Source organism: Microcebus murinus, chromosome 24 (genome assembly GCF_040939455.1).
Source record: "Microcebus murinus isolate Inina chromosome 24, M.murinus_Inina_mat1.0, whole genome shotgun sequence".
Taxonomy (NCBI): domain Eukaryota; kingdom Metazoa; phylum Chordata; class Mammalia; order Primates; family Cheirogaleidae; genus Microcebus; species Microcebus murinus.
The window spans coordinates 2,979,076-3,004,830 of NC_134127.1; the positions used below are offsets into that span (position 1 = coordinate 2,979,076).

The 25,755-nt window shown below is 35.4% G+C and overlaps 1 protein-coding gene across 1 annotated transcript in view; it reads right to left on the reverse strand.

Annotated features, from left to right (window-relative positions):
- LOC142864096 (A disintegrin and metallopeptidase domain 3-like) overlaps nt 1-25,755 on the reverse strand; it is a 119,042-nt gene that overhangs the window by 64,630 nt on the left and 28,657 nt on the right. Inside the window, exons 5-6 of the mRNA XM_075997195.1 lie at nt 22,202-22,278; nt 21,502-21,679 (exon numbers count right to left, since the gene is read on the reverse strand). Of these exons, the coding sequence (XP_075853310.1) occupies nt 21,502-21,679; nt 22,202-22,278 (255 nt within the window). The remainder of the gene's footprint in view (nt 1-21,501; nt 21,680-22,201; nt 22,279-25,755) is intronic.

The window sequence follows — 25,755 nt, forward strand, 5'->3', positions numbered from 1 at the left end:
AGGATTTCATTGAGAATTTTTGCATCTATATTCATAAGGGATATTGGTCTGTTGAGTGCGTTCTGGGTTTTGGTATCAGGGTGATGTTGGCTTCAGAAAACAAATGGGGAGGATTCCTAAGCTTCTGCACAGCCAAGGAAACTATCATGAGATCAAACAGACAACTTACAAAATAGCAGACATTATTTGCATGCTGATTCTAGTTATCAGCTCTCTATTGAAATAGAATCTCTATAGAATTCAGGAAAATCAGCAAGAAAAAACCAACCCCATTGCAAAATGGGTAAAGGCCATGAACAGACACTTTTCAAAAGGAGACAAACTACTGGCCAACAAACATATGAACAAATGCTCAACATCTCTAATCATAAGGGAAATGAAAATCAAAACCACAATGAGATATCACTTATCTTCAGTGAGAACTGCCTTTATCAAAAACTCACAAAACAATAAATTTTGGTGTGGATGCATGGAGATAGGAACACTCATTCACTGCTGGTGGGACTGGAAACTAGTACAACTTCTATGGAAAGTAATATGGAGATACCTCAAAGAGCTACAAGGGGAACTACCATTTGATCCAGCAATCTCATTACTGGCTCTACCCAAAGGGAAAAAAAAAAAAAAAGACATTCTATAAAAAAGAAACCTGCACTCGAATGTTTATAGCATTACAATTTACAATTGCAAAGATGTGGAAACAATCCAAGTGCCCATCAATACATGAGTGGATTAATAAAATGTAGTATATGTCTACCATGAAGTTCTACTCAACCACAAAAACAATGGTGGTCTAGCACCTCTTGTATTATCTTGGATAGATCTGGAGCCCATTCTACTAAGTGAAGTGTCATAAGACTATAAAATTAAGCATCACATGTGTTGGGGTAGTTTAGAAATGTTAGAGTGATCTAGGGATATTGCTGGCGTTGAACCTCTGCAGATGTGACAGTCTGCATGCATGTGGCTGTTTCCTAAATGGTAAGGACATTCGAAGAGCAGGATGAATTGAAAACAGTTTCTCTCCTGGGCAGAAAACTGTTCCAGGACTGCAATTAGGAGCGTCCAACCTGCTGGAAAACTAGCCTGGCCGCAATCCCAAATTTATGTTCTTGTTTAGTTTTAGGCTAGAAATAGCTTTGCTGAGATTATGTATACTCAGATATTTTAATCTTTATAAGTAATCCTTAAAGTTTGCCTGTGGGATATCTTTAGAACATGTAACCTCTATGGAAATCTTTAGAACTTGTTTGCCTGTGGGATATCTTTAGAACATGTAATCTTTATGGAAATCTTTAGAACTTGTTTGCCTGTGGTATTGTTTGCTTGTATGATTTAGAATGATCTTTTGTTCTTGAAATGAATAAATATGAGTGAGGAATTATTACATATGGGTGAGGAATTATAAATATGAGCGAGGAATCTTGGGACTCTTGGTCTGGAAAGCCTTGAGTCCTCAGACCCCACTCTTTCTCCTCTATTGTCTCTCTTTTCTTATTCCCGAGGGTCACTCTGTTATCAGCCCTGGTGGCTGGGAAATTCCCGGCACACATGTACTCACCATCTAATTGGTATTGATTGATCAACACTTATGTGCACACATAGTAATAACATTCATCAGGTGTCAGGCAGGTGGGGGGAAGGAAGCAATGGGTATATTCACACCTAATGGGTGCGGTGTTGCACTGTCTGGGGTATGGACGCACTTGTAGCTCTGACTTGCGGCCAACAAGGGCAACACATTTAACCTAAACATTTGTGCCCCCATAATATGCCAAAATAATACAATAAAATAAATAATTTAAAGAAAAAAATTAGGAGCAGACTAGCAGCATGTTTCTTTATATTGTTGATAATTGGTATCCTCAAAAGGTACTGAAATGAGGGAGAATGCTCTGCTTCCTTCGTTTCATTCTGTGTACCCTGTAAGATACCACTTCCCCACCAACCTTCAACCTAAACAAACCTTCATAAATATTCCCCCCAAATGATGCCTCTATGTTCATATTTTTGCACTTGAATTTTTCTATTAACTTTATTGAGGTTTACATTCAACAAAATGTGTCTATTTAAAAATATAATCTTACATCATTTATAATTTATGCACTCACGTCATCATTTCTACAATTAAGATAAAGAAATTCCCAACACAGTCTTTCATGTCAATAGATCACATGGCTCAAGAGATGATCTACTTTCTCTCACTATAGGTTAATCTGCTCTAAAATATCATATAAATGAAAAAAATATTCTATGTACTCTTTCACATCTAGTTTTTTTCCTCACTCAGCATTTATCCATGTTGTTGTGATTATATGTATTTCATTAGTTTTTATTGCTAACTAGTGTGCCACTTTAGAGGTATATAACAATTTATTTACACATTAACCTACTGATGGGTCATTTGAACTATTTTCATATTTTAGCTATTATAACTAAAGCTGTTCTTAATACCTATGTAAAGAATTTTTATGTATATATATATATAATATATATATTTGTCCAGTTATATACATATATTCTATATATTTCAATTTTCTTGGCAAATGCTTACAGCTAGAAAAACTAAGTCATATATTAATTGTGGGTTTGTAAAGTAGTACAAAAGGGCCAAATTATTCTCAAATTTGTTGGGTCATTCGGCATTCTCACCAAGAATTAATGAGTTCTAATTGCTCCATATCCTTGCTTCTATTTAGTACTGTCAGTCTTTTTCATTTTATCAATTTCTGTTGGTCTGTATTGCTAGCTCACTGAGGTTTTATGTGTATTTTCTGATGACTAATAGTGTTGAACATCTATCTTTTCAAATACCAATGGCCCAGTAATTTGGTTTCTCCTAAGGTTCCTACTAGAAATTTTATTTAAATTGTATTTAGCTTTCACATTTAAGTCGATGTCTTAGTTCAATATTTTTTCATTAAGGGTCATATTGATAGCCAATTCTTCTTACATTATTTGCTGGGAAAAAAATAACAAAAAACATCCTTTAGTCTTTCAAAGTCCTTGACACATTTGTAAAAATTCAATTGACCCATAACCTGTGGTTCTACTTCTGACCTCTCTATTCTGTTTCACTGTTCTATATGTCTATCCTTATGTCAAAAACACATAAGTAGCTGTGTAACAGGGTAAGCAAACTATGCTACTTTGTGTTATGATGACTAGTTTGAAGTCCTTTTTGTTTGTTTATTTTGTTTTTATTATTTTGAAGTCTTGAGTTTTCATTATCAGTCTTTTATCCTTTATCAGTCAGGGTTCCTCTGAGAAACAGAATCAATAGGTGTGCATATACAGAGAAGACAATCTATTATAAGGAATTGAAAGCTCATTGATAATTAAGTTGGCTAGTCCAAAATATGCACTTTGGAGATGAAGGAAGAGCCAATGCTACAGTTCAAGTCCAAAACCTGGAGACATAGAAGGAGCCAATTTTGCAGTTCTAGTTTAAGCCCAAAACTTAACTCCTCAAGAGTTCTGTCTTACTCACGAGAGAGTCAGTCTTTTTGTTCTATTCAGGCTTCAACTGACTAGATGAGACACACCTGCATTAAGGATGGCAACCTGCTTTGTTCAGAGTCCAGTAATGTGAATCACATCCAAAAACTCTCACAAAAACACTCAGGGTAATGTTTGACCAACTATGTGGGCACTGAAGCATAGCCAAGTTGACGCACAAAATTATTTGCAGGTTTTTCTGCCATCATTTTCACATCATTGCTCTCTCCACTTCATTTTTTTTTCTCCATTTCCTTTAACCTGACTTTAATGTTACAGATTGGGGTTTTAGCACAGTGTCTTTTCTGTTATCCACCAGTTCTATTATGTCTTCCATCCTTAAAACAGTTTTATCTTTCTCTTACAGTTATCTGAGCAGTATAAGGGAACTTTTAAGAGACTCCATAGGGGTAGACAATTGAAGAACTAAAGAGTATATCTCTGGAATCATATCATCTGGGTTTGAATTTTAATGTCACCACTTACTATATAATTTCCTAGAATAACAAATTAAACTCTCTAAACTTCTGTTTCCTGATCTGAAAAAGGGGGATAATAGTATTAATTTCTAGACTTGTTGAAAGAATTGGAATAGCAGAATATACATAAAGCTCTCAGAACACTATGTGGCCTCCATGAAGCAATCTGTGAATATATAATACTGGCAACATTGTTAAGTTACGCAGGTTAGATTTAGTGTTTTCCTATCTTACATTTTGTACTTATATTCATTCACATGCCCCATGATCATTCCTTTTTCACTATTTCTATCATAGAAGAAGTTCCTTCAAATCAAACCTTTGTTGAACAAAGCGTGGGGACCACTGACTTTTATTTTACTTCTAAGAAATGACCAATTATCCAAGAATGACTTTTGCTCCCTCTCTCACAGAAAAGATATTACTCAAAGGCAGCTGTACTGGCTCAATTGTATCAAGATAGCGCCATACACACTCTTTTCACACTCTTTTCCTCTTCACTACCTATCTGACCAGAATCAAATGGGGATTTTAGGGGCCCTAGGTAAAACTGTGGAAGGGAAACAACCAGGAGAATTCAGCTGGTTGTTTCCAGCTGAAGGAGAATTCTCCTTGGACTTTTCATAAGCAAGATATTCACCTATGTTAAACCACTGAGATTTGGGATGATTTTTGCTTCAAAATCTAGTGCCATTTGATGTAATAATAATGATTTTCATAAAGAATATGGTTTGAAAACAACTGTTTACACAGGTTTTTTTATTTTATTGAAACTCCACTGTATTTGGTAACTATGTTTTGTGAATTTAGCTGTGATTGTAGCTGTCTACTATTTTTATTCAGGATGTTATTATGAACTTTTTTTTCCTGTTTATTGTGATTTCTTTGTTTTATATGCTACAAAATCATTTCACAATTGGGAAAAAAAGAAATGATTTTAAACAATATAATCTCAATTGTGTAGTCTGGCTGAGTACACAATTATGTAGTGAAAATTACTTTGCCTAATTCTAAGCAATTGTGGCATTGCCTTTCAATTTCCAGTTTTGCCATTAGGCGATTTCATGTCATTCTGTTACTTGCTCACATATAAGAAACCAAAGTTTTTATGTCAGTCCAGTAACTCAATCCCAAATAACTCTGAGAATTTTTCTTGGATTGTTTTGTGATTTATTCAACTTTATTTTCTCTGTTTATTCTTAATGGGGCTCCTATTATATCAATTATATTATGAATTTCATTTTCTCATCTCTCAAATATCCCTATTATTTGTCATTGTTCTTTAACTTATCAAATTTTATCTTGTAACCTTTTCTATTGAGTTTTTAAATTTTATTACATATTACTTATTTCCCCAAACATGTAAATCCGCTGAATTTTATTTTTAATGATACTTAGGTCTTATTTGGTGGATGAAATATTTTCTTATACCTCTGTGAGAATATTAATAATTATTTTGTTTTATTCTCTTTATAATCTTTGGTACCTCAAACTATAATTCTTTGGTATTTTCATGTCTCTGTCTTCCATCTTAAATTATTTCAACATGTGACTACTGCCCCTTCTTATTAATACTGAGAATTGAGCATTAAACATCTTATTCTAACATCTATAACTACATTTGAGGTTTATGGGTTGTGGTCCTCATAGAGGATAATTTGTTAGGGTTTTTGAGTTAGGTGTTCCTCTAGTATCATTATGATTAGGTGTTTTTGTTATGGCTGGCTTGATTCTCTCCTAGAGAAGGGTGTTCCAAAACAACTTCTTAGAAGTTACGTGCCTGGCTCCCAATATCTTGTGTGCCGTATTTAATTTAATCACAATAGTTACAGTATAGTGTGCCTTGCAATTGTGAGAAGCAACAGAACATTTGTGCCTGGTGTTACCATTTCAAAAACTCCTCCCCAGAGAAAATCACCTTTGATTTTCTGTCAGACTGCCACAGAGGTAGTTATTCAGGACAGGACAGTTTTCTAAATACTTATGCAACATATTTTAAATCAAATCTCCTGTTAGGTCCACTTTCATACCCACTTCCTAAGGTATTTGGACAGGTAATCCCAGCATTGTCTTTATTTCAAAATACTAAAGGGGTACAAATGTTTTTGTGAACATGGGCACTGTATATAATGCTTAAGTCCAAGTGAAGTATCTCAGGAATGGGAAAACACCACAGGTACTCACTAATACTTGGAGGCTAAACGATCTGAGACATTTTTGAGTGGCCCTATAGCACATTTCCAATTTCCTAAAGCCTATTCCAATTGCCAGTCTAGAATTAAGCTTTTCAGGGACTAAGTCAGCTATTCTGTCTTCTATTTAATTCCCAGTGTTCTTACTCTTTTCCTGCTCTGTTTGTCTTTATATGTTTACACCATTTAAAAAAAATCTCTTATTCTCCTTTTAGTAAAGCTTAAGGAAGGAGTAGGCAAAGTGGATTTGTTCAATATGTTTTCAACAGATAAGTTCTTGACTGTTTCTAATTTACTTTATGGTTCAATTTTTCAACTCTACTTATAGGAGATATAAAATTCACAAATACATATGAATACCTAATTATCTCCATTTCTGATTTGAAATCTTTGGTTTACTCATAGTTTCTAAAATTTTTGTCTTTATCGACTTTATTTCACTATTGCATTTTGTTTTGTAACAAAATTTTCCATAATTGCTTCTGATTGCCTTGCTTCACTACATTAGGAAATGTAGTAAGAAAATATTAATATTTGTGGTGATACTAAGTAATTTCCATGTATAAGCTTATTTAATTTTTTATAATAAATATCAGTTTGGTAAAATTTTATTTTACCAAATATAATAATTGTATAATTTTCCATAGTACAAAATTATACAATTTCTAATCTATAAAAAGACAATATATAATTTCCTAGAATAATAAATTAAACTCTCTAAACTTCTGTTTCCTGATCTGAAAAAGGGGGATAATAGTATTAATTCCTAGACTTGTTGAAAGAATTGGAATAACAGAATATATATAAAGCTCTCAATTATAATCTGTAATTGTCTTTTTATAGATTAGAAATTGTATAATATTGTCTTTTTATAGATTAGAAAAGATAAGTACTTTGGAAGGTTATGTATTTATTCATCTAAGTTCCTGTGACTACAGACAGAAAGACCTGGAATTAAAATCCAGGCAATGTGGAATGCAAATTATCTCTTCTAACCATTCTCTTATTGCTGATTCCATAAAGGAGATGGTTTCAGTGAGGTGTTTCTTTATTTATCTTTCCTGAAGCATGTCTACCCTTTCAGATATTTCCTCTGTTATGGAGGAGCATTCATGAAATCCTTAAAAGTTTTTTTCAGTTTACTTTCTGTAATACTGTTCGATGTCCGTTGTGAACATGTCTTCAACTGTGTTTAATGTGGTATCACATTATGCAAATAGTTAACAAAGAGCTGGCATAAAGTTTCAGATCACTTTTTAGTTTTATTAACAGGGAAGTATTGTTTCTATATATGATTACATTTTATCACTTTCCTTTCTAAAAGGTCAGCTTTGTTCAAATGTTTTCATATCAATATCTTTGCCAAAATAGAAGCAGAGTAAAGGAATAGTGCCATGGAGTTTGTTACATATCAAATTCAAGTTTCATTCATTGTCGGTTTGTTGCTTCCCCCCTTTGATGTGAGATCCAGTATCAATGAGAATGTGTGAACAAAAATTTATTTAACCAACGATGACCAAACATAAAGTTGTAAAGATGATCAAATGTAAAGTCTAAAGGGAGAAGTCAGGATACACAGGAAAATCCTTTGGAATTATGCCTACCATTAGATGCAATTATTTATAAGAAAAGTGTGATTGTTTAAAAATACCAAACATTCATATAGTTCATTTATTCATCTCAAGAAACATATAAATAAGCTAAATATGACATAATTTTATGAAAGACCATTGAAATGTGAACAAAGTTGGTGTTATGGGTGCTGACCCCCACTCAGTTGAATTTCTGAGTATAACTTTTGGCTCCCTCAAGTTGGCTAGTCCAACTTGTGAGCTAACTGCTCACAGCCTACTGCTCACCTGAAGCCCTATGGATAACATAAACAGTCAATTAATACATATTTTTATGTCATGTGCACTATATACTTTATTCTTACAATAAAGTAAACTAGAGAAAAGAAACTGTTATTAAGAAAGTCATAAGGAAGAAAACGTATTTACTATTCACTAAGTGGAAGTGCTTTATCATAAAGGCCTTCATCTCAGTGACCTTCACATCGAGTAGTCCAAAGACAGGGGGAAAGAAGAGGGGTTGGTCTTGCTGTCTCAGAGGTGGCAGAGGTGGAGGAGGTGGAAGGGGAGGCAGCAGAGGCAGGCATGCTCAGTGTAAATTTTATTTTTGAAAAATCAACATATAATGAATCTGCAATTCAATACCATTTTGTCAAATGGTTCACTGTATATACATTTAAGTGTATAGCAATGTAGGAAAACGTATAAAAGCATATATATCAAAATGATAAAAAGGCATTCTGCATCAGCATGTAGCTCTAGAAAATGGTATTTCAGTCCATCCTATTTTAAATGTTCTTTATATATGCATATATTTCATACTTTAATAGAAATGTTAACCAATATTTAATTTAAAAAATTATAAATATATGGCAGCATAGAGAGGGAAGCAAAGGAGCTAGTCAAATTGGAATGAATCCAGGAGACTGTCTCCATTACGGGGCAAAGGTAAGTGAGAGATCCCTGCAGTTCACATTCTCATTGCAGACATCCCATCCTCAGTCTCACTTATAGGAGAGCCCCTCAGCCCTTGCAGGCCCTGAGCCTAGTATAAGAAGCTTCCTGGAGTCCATATGACTGCATAAAATCACAAAGATAAACAATAAGAGAGGAAGAAAGCAACAAATGATATCTATAAAATATTCAAAAATGTTTGAAAAATGACAAGCTTTCACTTATCAATAATAATCTTGCATGTAAACTGTTTAAATTCCCCAATTAAATGATATAGACTAGAATCAGAGGGGGTTATGGTTCAAGATGGCTGACTACAGACATTGGACTCTCTCCCTCTCTAGAAAGAAGAATGAAAATTGCAAGTAGGTAACTGTAGCTCAAATAGAATATCAAGTGGAGAACACTGCAGTCCAGCAGAGAATGCACATGGAAAACCTGAGGCACAGAAGGAGAAGGAAGCAAGAGGACCCAACTCAGCAGAGATTGGCAGGAGCCCAGAGGGACTTGGTATTATGGATAAAGTGTAAGTGAAAGAGCTTTGGTAGTACATGTCCTTGTGATCCCAAACGTGAGAGAGCTCTTCTACCTGCGTGAACACTGACACCAGTGTGGGCAATGATTTGGACACCCATGGAGGGCATTGCACTGGAGTAGAAACTCACACTGAGCCATTCACCTCCCACCCCAGATCTGAGCAGCTGTGGAAGGAAGCCATCCTGGGACCATGCTGGCCTGGGACTGCATCCTGCCCTGGGAAGAACAGCTCCTGTATCTTCACACCCCAGAAGCTCCCGCTGACATACCCAGTTTCTACGCAGAGGCCTGCAGTAGCACAGTAATGGCTGGACCCAAAGGTGCTGTGGGATCCCCAGTACTCTATCCCACAGGGAGTACAACCCCTGAGAAAGGACAGTTCAGAACATCAGAAAGATGAGTCTGGAAAGAAAGGAAACCAAAGAACATGCTTTCCAGAGGCTGAGAGCTCCCTGCCTATGGTTGTGAAAGTGGCACTGACCCCTGAAGTGGCACAGACTCTCAATTCTGCCTGACCAGCAGAGAGTGACATCCCCTCCACTAGTAAAGCAGCCTCTGTGTGAGAAAGGGTGGGGCTAGCAGTCCGCTCCTTGAGCTGTCTTCCTTTTCTGGGAGGAGCCTACCTTCCCTGCAGGCAATTCCTGGACACAAATAGATCTTCCCTGCTGGGATATTTCAGCTAAAGCTACCAGCCATTCTGGCATCCCAGCACACAGGGGTTTGAGCTTTCTCCCCCAGCTCTGCTGCAGCCAGCCCAGGAAGAGATCTGGGAATCCAGGTGGTTTTGTGCGCCCCAAGGACAAAAATACACCTCCTCCACTGAGGTACAGTGGGGTGAACAGTGCTTGACCCCAACTGCCTGCCTCAACTGAGAGAAGCCTGACCTACCTGGAGGCAAATCTGTGATACAACTACCCTCCCTCACCTGAGCATTTCAGCCACAGATCACAGAGTTTATGGTAGCCCACCTCATTGTGAGTTGATCTGAAGCCACCAGCCCAGCTGTAGCCAGGCCAGGGTGGCAGCTGAGAATCTGGGTGTTTATATGCTCCCGAAGAACAGAAACCACTGTGAGTGATGAAAGAGGGAAGCAAAAGCAGTTTCTGTGCTGTGTCTCACAGCTCCCTGTCTCTACTAATCTCATCAAGAGGGGCCTGACCATCCTGTGTCAGGATCACAGTGCATCTGCTCACAGCAACCTGCTGCTAAGTGATCTTTGGGTCAACAATGAAATCAAAATGGAAATCAAAAGATTTTTAAATTGAATAACAACAATGACGCAAGTTACCAAAAAGCAATGCTAAGGGAGAAATTTATAGCACTGAATGCCTACATCACAAAGATAGGAAGAACACAAATTAGCATCCTAATGTTACATATCAAGAAACTATAAAAACAAGAACAAACCAAACCCAAAGCTAATAGAAAACAAGAAATAACAAAGATCATAGCAGAACTAAATGAACTTAAAACAAATAAAAAATACCCAAGATCAATGAAAAAACATTAGCTTTTAGAAAGGATAAACAAAATCAATAGACCACTAACTAGATTAACCAAGAAAAGAGAGAGGATTCACATAAGCTCAATCAGAACTTTAATAAAAGATACATTACAACTGATACCACAAAAATGCAGAAGATCATCAGAGACTACTATGGAAACCTCTATGCACACAAAGTAGAAAATCTAGAGGAAATGGATAAATTCCTGGGAACACACAAACTCCCAAGCTTGAATCAGAAAGATATGGAAATCCTGAACCAGGAGTAGGTAGTGAGATTGGATCAGTAATGAAAAATATTCCAACTAAAAAAAATCACAGGACCAGATGAATTCACAGTTACATTCTACCAGACCTACAAAGAAGAAGTGATACCAATCCTCCAGAAACTGTTACAAAAGATAGGGAAGGAGATAATTCTCCCTAACTCAACAAAGCCAGTATCACTTTGGTGACAAAGCCAGAAAGGATACAACAAAAAATAAAAAACGATAGACCGATATTCTCAGTGAACATAAATGCAAAAATTCTTTAAAAAATACTAGCAAATCAAACCAAAAGCACACCAAAAACATAATTTTTCATGATCAAGAAGGTTCCATCCAGGGATGTAAGGCTCGTTCAACATTTGCAAATCAATAAGTGTGATTCACCACATAAACACCATAATCATCTCAACAGATGCACAAAGAGCATTGGACAGAATCCCACATCCCTTCATGATAAAAACCCCAAACAAACGAGGCATAGAAGGAACATACCTTAAGATAATAAAAATCCACTAAAAGAAACCCCACAGCCACCAGCATACTGAACATGGAAAAAAAGATGAAAGCATCCTCCCTAGAAATGGAATAATACAAGGGTACCCACTTTCATCACTTTTCTTCAACATAATATTGGAAGCCCTAGTCAGAGCAACCAGGCAAGGGAAAGAAATAAAGGGCATCTAAATTGGAAAAGAGGAAGTCAAACTGTTATCTGTTTGCTGACGATATAAACTTATACTTGGAAAACCCTAAGGACTCCTCCAAAAGACTCATAGAATTGAAAAGTGAATTCCATAAAGTCACAGTATACAAAAATCAACGTATACAAATCAGTAGCATTTCTACACACTGATAACAACCAACCTGAGAATCAAATCAAGAATTCAATTCCATTTATAATAGCTGCAAAAAAATAATCCCTTGGAATATACTTAACCAAGAAGGTGTGAGATCTCTACTAGAATACAAAACACTGATGGAAGAAATATTAGATGACACAAACAAATAATAAAGCATCCCATCATCATGGATTGGAAGAATCAATAATGTTACAATGTCCATACTGCCCAAATTAATCTAAAAATACAATGAAATTTATATCAAAATATTAATATCATTTTCCAAAGAATTAAAAAAAAGAACCCTAAAATTCATATGGAATCAAAAAAAAAGCACTAATAGCCAAAGAATTCATAAGCAAAAGTAACAAATTTGGAGGCATCACATTATACATCTTCAAATTATACTGCCAGGCCTTAGTAACACAAACAGCATAATACTGTTAAAAAAACAATGGACACATAGAACAGAATGGAGAACCAAGAAATAAAGCTAAATACATACAACCAACTGATCTTCAACAAAGCAGACAAATACATACACTGGGGAAGACACCCTATTAAATAAATGGTGCTGGGATACTTGGATAGCCTCGTGCAGAAGAATAAAACTGAATCATTATCTCTCACCATACACAAAAATTAACACAAGATGGATTAAAGACTTAAATGTAAGACCTGAAAACCCTAAAAATATTAAAGGAAAATCTAGAAAAAAATTAGCCCTGACATTGGCCTACATAAAACAAAAAAAACATACATATATATATATAATTACATATATATATATATATATATATATATATATATATTAAGATCTCCAAAAGCAAATAAAACAAAAATAAATACATGGGTCATGGGTCATGGATCTGGGCAAAGTTTTTTGGGTAAGACCTCAAAAGTGCAGTCAGCAAAAAGTAGACAAATAAGATGACATCAATCTAAAAAGTTTCTTCATAGCAAAGGAAACAATCAACACAATTAAAAGTTAACCTAAAGAATGGGATAAAATATTTTCAACTATCCATACAACAAAGAATAACCAGGATATATAAGTAATTCAAACAACTCAACAGCACATACACAAATAATTCAATAAAAAATGGGAAAAGTATCTGCATTGACATTTCTCAAAATACATACAAATGGCCTACAAAGTTATGAAAAAATGCAAAAATCACTAATCATCAGAGAACTGTAAATCAAAACTGCAAGATACCATTTCACCCCAGTGAAAATGGCTATTATAAAGAGACAAAAAATAAGAGATGCTGGCAAAGATGCTAAAAAGTGGGAACTCTTATTCACTGTTGCTGGGAATATAAACTAGTACCACCATTATTGAAAACAATATGGAGGTTCCTCAAAATATTAAAAATAGTAATCCATCAATACCACCACTTGACATATATCAAAAGGAAATGAAATCATTATGTTGAAGAGATGCCTCACCTCAATGTTTACCACAGCAATATTCACAATAGCCAAGATATTAATATAATATTAATGTAAGAGTCCATGGGTGAATAAAGGAAATATGGTATATATACCAAATAGAATATTACTCAGCCATCAAAAAGAATTAAATCCTGTCATTTGCAGCAACATGATATACCTGTAGAATATGTTAAATAAAATAAGCCAGGAACAGAAAAAACAAATATCACATATTGTGACTCATATGCAGGACATAAAAATTTGAAATCATAAAGGAGAAAATAGAAGGTGCCTATCAGAGGATAGAAATGGCAAGAGTGAGGGGTGTATGAAGACAGGTTGGTTAATGGGTAAAAACATACCATTAGATTAAAGGAATAAATACTAGTATCTGAGAGTACACTAAGGTGACTATGGTGAACAATAATTTTTTGTGTATTTCAAAATGGCTAGAACAGATATGGGATATTTTCAACAGAAATGATAAATATTTGAGGTGACAAAAATCTTAATTACCCTGATTTGGTCATTAATCTGTATGCAGGCATCAATATATCACATGTACCCCGCAAATATGTGCAATTATTATGTATCAATGAGATAACAATGGCAATAACAATAAGTGTAACAAGTTAATAAGCAAACAAACATGAACATGCATGGTTAAATCATTTTGTGTTAAAAATATTATACATTTATGAATCTGCATTTATGTCATATTTGAAAACAATTAGAACAGATACTCTAAATTTTTTTTATATAAATTCAGTGTTTTTAACTTTTTACCTTTCATCCTTTTTAGTTTTAACTAGTGATTATTTTTTTGTTTTGTTTTGTTTTTTTGTTTGTTTGTTTTTTATTTCGGCATATTATGGGGGTACAGATTTTAAGGTTTCAATAAATTCCCTTTCCCCCCCTCCCCCCATAAGTCTGAGTTTCCAGCATGATCATCCCTTAGATGGTACACATGTCACTCATTATGTATGTATATACCCGACCCCTCTCCCCTCACCCCTCCCCAATACCCTATTACTGTAGTACCTATGTGTCCACTTAGGTGCTACTCAGTTAATACCAGTTTGCTGGTGAATATATGTGGTGCTTGTTTTTCCATTCTTGGGAAACTTCACTTAGTAGTATGGGTTCCAGCTCTAACCAGGAAAATATTAAGATGTGCTATATCACCATTGTTTCTTAGAGCTGTATAGTACTCCATGGTATACATATACCACATTTTATTAATCCATTCTAGGATTGATGGGCACTTGGGCTGTTTCCACAGCCTTGCAATTATGAATTGTGCTGCTATAAACATTCGAATGCATGTGTCTTTTTTTGTAGAGTGTCATTGGATCATTTGGGTAGATGCCCAGCAATGGGATTGCTGGATCAAATAGTAGATTCACTTGTATCGCTTAAAGTATCTCCATATTGCTTTCCATAGAGGTTGAACTAGTTTGCAGTCCCACCAGCAGTGTAGGAGTGCTCCTCTCTCTCCACATCCACGTCAGCATTTGTTATCTGGAGACTTTTTGATAAAGGCCATTCTCACTGGAGTTAAGTGATATCTCATTGCAGTTTTGATTTGCATTTCCCTGATGATTAGAGATGATGAGCATTTTTTCATATGTTTGTTGGCCATTCTTCTGTCTGCTTTAGAAAAGTTTCTGTTCAAGTCCTTTGCCCACTTTTTAATAGGGTTATTTGATTTTTTCTTACTGATTGTCATGAGTTCTAAGTATATTCTAGTTATCAGCCCTTTATCGGATACGTAGGACGCGAAAATTTTCTCCCATTCTGTAGGTTGTCTGTTTACTTTCATGACTGTTTCTTTGGCTGTGCAGAAGCTTAACAGTACTATCTCTGGAAAATGGGGCTTCACACAAATTCTAGCTTTTTTTTTTAATTTCAAAGTATTACATGGATACAAATATTTTGGGTGCATGGATCACTAATATAATGTCTGAGTCATGGTAATAAATGTGCCCATTGCACTGATAGTATTCATTCTATCTGATAGGAAGATTTTCATGTGTCCCCTACTTTCCCCTTCCCTGAACTGATTGATTTCCATTGAATGCTACTTCCCTCTATGCACATGTGTGCTTATCAGTTAGTTTCAATTTCATAGCAAGTACATGTGGTGTTTCCTTTTAAATTACTTATATACTTAGGCCAATGGTCTCCATTTTCATACAAATTGTTGCAAAAGGCATTAAATCATCCTTCTTAATCGTTCAATAGTATTCCATAGTGTACATATACCACATTGTGTTAATCCACTCATGAATTGATGGGCATTTGGGCTGATTCTACGTCTTTACAACTGTGAATTGTACTGTGGTAAACATTTGAGTGCAGGTGTTTTTTTGATAAAATGAATTATTTTCCTTTGGGTAAATACCCAGTCATGGGATTGCTGGACAAAATGGTAGGTTGACTTTTGTTTTTTGGGGAAACTCCATACTGCTTCCCCTACAGGTTGAACTAATTTGCAGTCCTATCAGTAGTGTATAAGTATTGCTTTTTCTCTGTATCAACACCAGCAACATCCAGCATCTATTATTTTTGGACTTTTTAATAAAGGCCATTCTGACTGGGATAAGGTGATGATATCTCATTATGGTTTTCATTTTAATTTACCTGATGATTAGTGACATCGAGCATTTTCCCAAATGTTTATTGGCCATTTGTCTAACTTCTTTTGAAAAGCTTCTGTTCATGTTTTTACCCACTTTTTAATGGAGCTGTTTGATTTCTTTTCTTGCTGATTTGTTTGAGTTCATTGTAGATTCTGGTTATTAGTCCTTTATCAGATGTATAGCTTGCAAATATTTTCTACCATTCTGTAGGTTGTCTATTTGCTGTGTTAATTATTTCCTTGGCTGTGCAGAAGCTTTTTAATTTAATCAATTCCCATTTATTTATTTTTATTGTTGCTGTGATTGCTTTTGGGTTCTTCTTCACAAATTCTTTGCCTAAGCCGATATCTACAAGAGTTTTTCTGACATTTTCTCCTAGAAGTCTTAAGGTTTCAAGTCTTACATTAAGGTCTTTATTCATTTTGGATTAATTTTTCTAAGTGGTGAAAGACACGGATCCTGTTTCATTCTACTAAATGTGGCTATCCAATTTGCCCAGCACCATTTATTGAATAGGGCTTCTTTTCCTCAGTGTGTATTTTTGTCTGATTTGTAAAACTCAGTTGGCTGCATTTGGATCATTTTATAACTGTTCTGTTCCATTGGTCTATGCCTCTATTTTTGTGCCAATAGGAAGCTTATTTAGTTACTATACCCGGGTAGTATAAAGTCTAGTAATATGATGCTTCCTGATTTGTTTGTTTTTCTTAAGATTGCTTTGGTTATTTGGCCTGTTTTCTGGTTCCACAGGAAGTATAGAATTTTTTTTTCTAGATGTGTGAAATATAACATTGGTATTTTGATAGGGATTGCATGGAATCTATAAATCACTTTGGACTGTATGGACATTTTAACAATGTTGATTTTGCTGATACATGAGCATGATATATTTTTCCACTTCTGGAAAGTGGAAATCCACATCTGTGATTTCTTTCTTCAGTGTTCTGTCGTTCTCTTTATAGAGTTTTTTACCTCCTTAGTTAAGTATATTCCTCGGTTTTTTATTTTCTTTATAGTAATTGGAATGGTATTTAGTCTTTGGTTTAAGTCCCAGCTTAAATGTTATTTGGTATATAGGAATACTACTGATTTGTGTAGATTGATTTTGTACCCGGAAACATTGCCGAGTCCACTTATAAATTCCAGGAGTCTCTTGGTAGAATCTTGGGGTTTTCTAGGCATGAGAACATATCAAGAGTTTGATCTCTTCTTTCCTAATCTGGATACCATTAACTTATTTTGCTTGCATGGTTGCTCTGGCTAGGATGTCTCACACTTTGTTGAATAGAAGGGACAGTGGATATCCTTGTTTTCTTCCAGTTTTTGGTGGGAATGCTTTCAACTTTTTCCTATCAGTGTGATGCTGGCTGTGGGTTTGTCATATATGGCTTTTATAATTTTGAGAAATGCTCCTTCTAAGCCCGGGTTTTGCAGAGTTTTTAACACAAAGGCGTGCTGAATTTTGTCATATGCTTTTTCTACATCTATTAAGACGATAATATGACCTTTGTTCTTGTTTCTGTTTATGTGGTTAAGTACATTTATTGATTTATGTTGTTGAACCATCCTTGTATCCCTGGGATGAGGCCCACTTGCTCATGGATAATTTTTTTTTAATATGCTATTGAATTTGGTTTCATAGTATGTTATTGAAGATTTTGGTATGTATATTCTTAAGAGATATTGGTCTGTAGTGTTCTTTTTTGTTGTGTCCTTTCCTTGATTTGGAATCAAGGGGATACTGGTGTCATAGAATGCTTTGGGAAGGATTCCCTCCTTCTCAATGTTATGAAATAATTTCTGCACCACGGGTATCAGCTCTTCTTTGTAGGTCTGGGAAAATTCAGCAGTGAATCCACCTGGTTTGGGATTTTATTGTTGCTGGAAGATTTTTTTTTTATTGCTGCTTCAATCTAATTGCTTGTTAGTTCTTTTTTTCTTATTTCAGCATATTACAGGGGTACAAACGCTTAGGTTACATATATTGCTTTTGCACCACCTAAGTAAGAGCTTTAAGCATGTCCATCCCCCGTACGGTGTGTACTGCACCCATTAGGTGTAAATATACCCATTCCCTCCTCTCCCCTCTAACCTGCCTGACACCCAATAAATGTTACTACTATATGTACACTTAAGTGTTGGTCAGTTAAGTCAGTTAATATCAATTTGATAGTGAGTACATATGGTGCTTGTTTTTCTATTCTTGCGATACTTCAACGAATGGGTTCCAATTCTATTCAGGATAATACAAGAAGTGCTAGATCAGCATTGTTTTTTATTTTTTGTGTGTGGCTGAATAGCACTCCATGGTATACATATACCACATTTTATTAATCCACTTATGTATTGATGGGCACTTGGGTTGTTTCCACATCTCTGTAATTGTAAATTGTGCTGCTATAAACATTTTAGTGCAGATGTCTTTTTCATAGAATGTCTTTTCTTCCTTTGGGTAGATGCCTGGTAATAGGATTGCGTGAGCAAATGGGAGTTCTACCTGTAGCTCTTTGCGGTATCTCCATATTACTTTCCACAGAGGTTGTACTACTTTGCAGTCCCACAAGCAGTATAAGTCATGAAACTATAAGAATTCTAGAAGGAAATGTTGGAAAAACTTCCTTCCACTTTTAGTGGGAATGTTTTCAACTTTTTCCCATCAATGCTATGCTGGCTGTGAGTTTGTCACATACAGCTTTTATAATTTTGAGATATGTTCTTTCTAAGCCTAGCTTTTTGAGAGTTTTTATCACATTGGCCTAGGGAAAGAATTTATGAAGAGGACCTCAAAGGCAATCACAGCAATAACAAAAGTAAATAAATGGGACCTAATCAAATTAAAAAGCTTCTGCACAGCCAAAGAAACTATCATGAGAGCAAACAGACAACCTACAGAAGGGGAGGAAATATTCGAATGCTACACATCAGAAAAAGGGCTCATAACCAGAATCTATATAGAATTCACAAAAATCAGCAAGAAATTCAAGAGTTCTTTTTCTTATTGATTGAGCCTTTGGAGTTGTGTGTTTCCAGAAATTTGTCCATGTCTTCCACATTTTCAATCCATGTGCATAGAGAATTTCACAGTATTCACAAATGATATTTTGTATTTCTCTGATATCAGTTGTAATATTAATACCTCCCTTTTCATTTATATATGAACTTTTTTGAGTCCTCTCTCTTCTATTCCTGATTAATCTAGCCAGAGGTCTATCAATTTTGTTTCTCTTTTCAAAGAACCAAGTTTTTGTTTTGTTAATCTTCTGTATAATTTTCTTATTTTCAATTTCATTTAGTTCTGCTCTGACCTTAGTTATATCTTTTGTCTGGCTGCCTTTGGACTTGGTTTGCTCTTCCTTTTCTTATTCTTTGAGAGTGTCATTAGTCTGTGAATTTGTAATCTTTTGGTCTTCTTTTTGTAGGCATTTAAAGCTATTGATTGCCCCCTTAGGTCTACTTTTCCTGTATCCCACAAATGTTGATAATGTGTGTCCTCTTTGTCATTCGGTTTGAGGAATCTTAATTTCCCTCTTAATTTCATAGTTGATCAAATAATCATTAAGAAGCATGTGGTTTAATTTCCATGACTTTGTGCAGAATCAACTGTTTCTCTTGGAGTTGATTTCCAGTTTTATTCCACTGTGGTCTGAGAAGATACATGGCATGATTTCAATTTTTTAAGTTTTCTGAGCCATATTTTGTACCCTAAAATATGATCAATCTTAGAGAATGTTCCAGGTACTAAAGAGTAGAATGTATATTCAGTGGTTTCTTGGTAAAAATATAAATGTCTCTTAGGCCCAATTGCTGTATAGTCCCATTTAAGTCCAATATTTCTTTTTTATTTTCTGCTTAGATAATTGGTCCAGTTCCATCAGTGGGGTGTTGAGGTCCCCGGCAATTACAATGTTGCTGTTTATGTACTTAGATCTGGTAAGGTTTGCTTTATGAATCCAGGTGCTCCTGTGGTAGGTGTATAAATATTTAGGATTGTTATGTTTTCTTGTTGAATTGCTCCCTTTACCATCATATAATGACCATCTTTGTCTTTCTTTACCATGGTTGATGTAAAGCCAATTTTATCTCACACAAGAATGTCTACACCTGCTTTCTTTTGGTTTCGTTTTTCATGGATTTTTGGTGTTCCTGGATCAGAAATCCATTTATGGATTTCATGGATTTGGGCTCATGGTGTGAGCCCCAATCACTTCATCTCTCGGCCTTTAGTCTGTCAGTGTCCTTGTTGGTTAGATGTGTCACCTGGAGACAGCAGATACTTGACCTGTATTTTTAAAATCCATTTAGCCAGCCTACATCTCTTGAGTGGGGAATTCAAACCATTTAACGTTGATTGATAGAATTTGTATCTGGGATGGCTGTTCTGTTCATCCTGTGGGATAGTACTTTGTTGATTTTTCTTACCTCTTGTACTGTTGCTTTATTTGAGCTCTGGGCTTTAAGTTTTGGGTGGTTTTAAAATGGACAGTAACTATTGTGCTGATCCATGTGTATCGTGTTGCCACTGTGCCTGGGCTCATGGGGGTGGGATAATCTCCAAGAAACTTCATAGCCCGGTGGCCATGGAATGCTTGTGGAAGGGTGAGAGAAATTCCCCCTTTACCCTTACACCGGGCTCATAGACTCTCTGGGTTTGATCTGCGGTGGCATCTTTTCCCTTTATCTTCTCACTTCTCTGCTTCGTAATTTTCCTCTATGAGATCCCTGGCAAGCTCTGGTATGTCTCCCTATAATCTACACCTGTTCTGCATCTCTTTTCCTCTACCGTATATCAGAATTCCTAACTTCCACCCAGGACTGTCTGGCAAGCTGTCTCCAGTCAGTCATCTTGTCTCCCCTCTGGCATATTATCTTGTCTCTTTTTCACTTTTAAATTCTCTACCAAAATAATCCCCTTTTTTAACCAAAAAAAAAAAAAAAAATGTATTGGCAAAGAAAATGCTTATTCAGTAACTTGAACAAATTTGGAAAAATTTTATAAATAGGATGTAAATTTGGTATAAAACAACTATATAAATATATGTGTGTGTATAAAAATCCTTGCAACTAGAGAAACATCAGGATTTTGATGTTAAAATTGTCTATAACTATTATATTTTCTTAATTTTATCTGAAGAAACAAAAATATATTTAAAACAAGTATTCTACAACTGAATTTTTTTTATTTTTTCCCTTTTGTTATCATATTATGGGGATACAAATATTGTTAGGGATACATATATTGCCCTTGCCACCACCACCACCACCACCACCGCCACCACCACCACCACCCACCCCCCGCCGTGCCAGAGCATCAAGCATGTCCAGTCCAACCCCCAGGTGGTGCTCACTGCACCCATTATCTAAGTATACATCCTGCCCCTCCTCTCCTCCCCACCTGCCCACCACCCGATAAAAGTTTTTTTGTGTGTGTGACATTTTGGTTACATTGTATATCTTTGAAATTATTAATATAATGAATATCAGGTTAAATTTTTTCCAAATTTGTCAAATCTCAAAATTTCAATGTGAATAAGTTTATCAAAAGTAAGATAAATGAAAAGCTCATAAAAAAGAATACTCACTTCTGAGTTGACAAGAATCCTGTAGGGTTGATCTACATCTTGGGTGACAGAGTACTTTTCTTGAAAGGAGAACTCATCAACTTTATTATTCATTATTTGGTAAAGTATATGTGCATATGTAGGTGATGATTCCAATGGTTCAATACCATAACTGATATTCTTTAACTGCAGCATTCCCCTAAATATTCCAACATAAAATAAATAAAAACATAATTGGTCTCACTGCCTTTTCCTGGGAAAAAAAAAAAAAAAAAAAACATAATTGGTGTAGATGCCCCACTGAGAAATGTAAAAAAATGCTAAATAAAAACATTTTATAAAATTTGACAATAGTCATTGCACTCAAATATCTGGTAATCACCCATCTTTCTTGTATTAACTTTCAAACACAATTTTATGCTCATCGTTTGTCTATTATAGAAAGTAAGCATAGGTGTGGTTATAGTGTGGCTAAGAAACCTGAATACTCTTCATGCAAGTGGAAGCTTTTCTGCATGCATTTTTATGACTGCACCAGTGGGACACAGACAAAAAGAATAGGAAAGTAGATAAGAGAAAGAGGAATAGGTAAAAAAAAAAAAAAAAAAGCATATGATAAGAAACACAAGAGAGTCTATATTTCTTATTATTCACTCTATCCTTTTTGAAAATTATGGGCTCACACAAGATCTTAAGGTACATCTGTGGAATATGACATCACCTGAGTCCTGAACAAGTGCTTAGTGTTGCAACTGACTTTGGAGTCTCTGCAGCATATCCTTGATAAAAGCAATGGCCCTGAATAAGAACACAGGAAGATACATTCATAAATAATTTGCAAATGAAATCCTAGCTTTTATCTTTACTTTCTTGATATTATCAGTCACATTTAGCGATTATAATAACATTATTCCTTAGGTAATCAATTTCTTTGTAATCTATCTGTAATCTCTTCCTCTAAATCCGTTCTGCCTAGGAATAATTATGACTATGATCCTCCCCTAAATAATTATTGCTACAATTTAAAATTTTTGACAAACAACTTTCTTATTTGTGTCTTTTCCTTTTCAGCCACATTTCCTGAGTATATAGTTTATAACTGCTAACGATATAATTAACACAGTACATTTGATTTTGACTATGAACATTCAGTTCTATGTTCTGGGTTACGCAGAAGTATTATTATAATTAACATTTCTTCATCTTGATATCATTTTAGTATATCTCTGTAGAGATAAGTGACCATCTTTAGTTCAAACCATCCTTCCCATCCATATCTATGGTGTTATTCTTTTCCAGGTTCTCCCCTAATATTTTTCAGTGATTTCTCCTTTTTGCTCTCTAAAGTCTAGTGATATATAGGGTTAGTCTTTTTTCTTATTCTATACTATGAAAACTCTAGTGTCATCATATTCTTCCCTATGGATATATCTATTATGTTATCTCCCAAACAGACACGTTCATCAGAGATCATTCACTTTTTTTTCCCCAAAACTACACATAACCCCTCTACCCAATCATTGACAATGGCATGACAAATCTACTCTCAGTGGCGGTCACCAGAACGCAGTTTGGCCAACTCATCTCATGTTGTACACAAAGTTGTTAGCATAGTGCCTGATACACCCACACCATCAGGGCTAGCTAATTGCAAGCAGGGAGATCCATACTCTGCTATATGTCAAACTACAGTAGCAGCCACCCAAACTTCCATTGGTGCCAGCAAAATATGTATCTACAAGCCCTTCACAAAAAGGCAGAAGGGAAACCAGACCACGATCCTCCCCAGCAGTACAGAGAAAACCAGACTCAACAATTTTGGCAGTGCACCTAGTGGGATAAAATGATCCTCATGTGATGTTTCTCAATACTCCTCACTCGCAGCTAGCCAGATAAGAGCTTTATCCACCCAGATGAATAGAGGTAGAATGAAGTACACTGACGTCTAGTAGCCAGAGAACAGTCAAGGGAAATGGCCTCCATTCTATGGGTCTTTTATCAACCACCCTCACCTAGCAACCCACCTGGACCAGGGAAGTACCATCTACACCTTCAGCTGAATGACATAAGATACAACAGCAGCTTCAACAAATCAAAGAAAAGAGGGGATGGGTATATACGAACACAATGAGTGGGATGTACAGCGTTTGGGGGATGGTCACGCTTGAAGCTCTGACTCAAGGGTGGAGGGGGGGCATGGGCAATATACGTAACCTTAACATTTGTACCACCATACGACGCTGAAATTAAAAAATGGAAAAAAAGTAAAAGATGCACAACACAATAATGTTGCAATTCCTAAGAAAGCTAAACTCTCATTGGAACAGTAGACTACATTAAAACTAAAATTAAGATGAATGTTTTTTAAAAAGGAATATTAAATAAGGTCAAGAATCTGCTTCACTAAATGTCAAGGAAACAATCAAAATCACTCTATACCAAGGACCGAAAAAAATCCAAGAATGAAAAAAAAAATCAACTGATGCCAATATTGAGATGAGTAATAGCATGAAACTAATCAAAAATGTTTAAAAGAAGCACTAATATAATTTCATTAATGAACAATTAAAAATTCTCTTGAAATAAATGAAAGAACAGAAAATCTCAGCCAAGAAAGAGGCCAAAAGGACAGTTGATTGAAACTCCCAAAATTTTTTGCCCAGCTGAAGGGTGGGGAATTCTCTTGGATGAGACTTTTCCTTCCAGTCTACAAAGATAGGATGAGGTGTCCACTTTGTCTAATATGTAGATATTAACACAGAGGAATTGAGAAAATGATGAATCAGGCAAACATATTCCAATCATAATACATGATAAAGCTCCAGAAGCTTACTCTAATTAAGTTATATGATTAACCTGACAAAGAATTAAAAACAATTCCCATCAAGATGCTCCCTGAGATCAAGAGAACAACACATGAAAAAAGTAAAAATTTCAACAAAAGAAAATGTATATTTAAAAAGTACCAGGTAGAAATTATGGAGCTAAGGAATGCAATAACTGAATTGAAAATTTAGTAAAGGATTTCAAAGGAAGATTAGATCAAGTAGGGAATAGCTCAACCTACTTGAAGCAAGTCACTTGACATAATTAATAAGAGAATAAAAATTCTAAAAAACAAAAAAGTGTGAAAAAGCTTGAGGAACTTATAGAACACCATCAAGTGGTCCAAGATACAAATTAAAGAAATTTCAGAAAAAGCAGAGGGAAAAGGCCAGAAAGTTCTTTCAAATACATAATGGTAAAACCTTCTCAAAACTGGGGAAGGAAATTGATATACATACCCCAAAAGCCCAAAGACATCAAATAAGATAAATTTCAAGATATCCACACCTAGGCACATCTTAATTAAATTTTAAAAAGTCAAAAACAAAGAGAACTTGAAAAGTACAAAAGAATAACAACTTGTCACATACAAAGGAAATTCCACAGGATTATGAGCAGATTATTTTTTTCAGGAGAAACCTTAGAGGCCAGCAGGGAGTGGGATGATATATCAAAAGCGCTGAAAGAAAAACAAAAGCCAAATAAGAATACTACACAAAGGAAAACCATTCTTTTTATTATTATTTCAGCATAATAAGGGGGTACAAATATTAAGATTACATACATTGCTATTGCCTTTCCTCCCCCCTCAAGTCAGAGCTTCAAGCATGTCCATGCCCCCGACAATCCACAATGCACTTGTAATGTATATAAACCCATCCCCTCCCCCTCCCACTTGCCTGACACCCGATAAATGGTTTTTTGTTTTTTGTTTTTTTTAACATTTTGATTATTTTTTATAATTTTGCCTTTACTTAGCAAAGGTTAGGGTTATGCCCTTCCCCTCCACATTATTCGGCATATCTCTCAGATGTCGATCTATCCCCCCACCCCCCTGAATCTCTGATGAACACCACCCCACTTTGAACACCATATTGAAAATTGGTCAGTACCAATGTGATGGCAAGTACATATGGAGCCCATCCCTCTGATCTTGTGTCACCTCACTTTGGATAATGGGCTCAAGCTCAATCCAGGATAATATAAGCGGTGTTAGCTCGCTCTCATTTCTTAGAATTGAGTAATATTCCATTGTAAACATATCAAATTTTAATTTTCCAGTCGTGAATTGATGGGCACTTGGGTTGTTTCCACGTCCTTGCAAGAGTGAATTGTGCTGCCAAAAACATTCGGGTGCAGATGTCTTTATAATAGAATGATTTATGCTCTTTTGGGTAGATGCCTAATAATGCTATTGCTGGGTCAAATGGTATTTCTATTTTTAGCTGT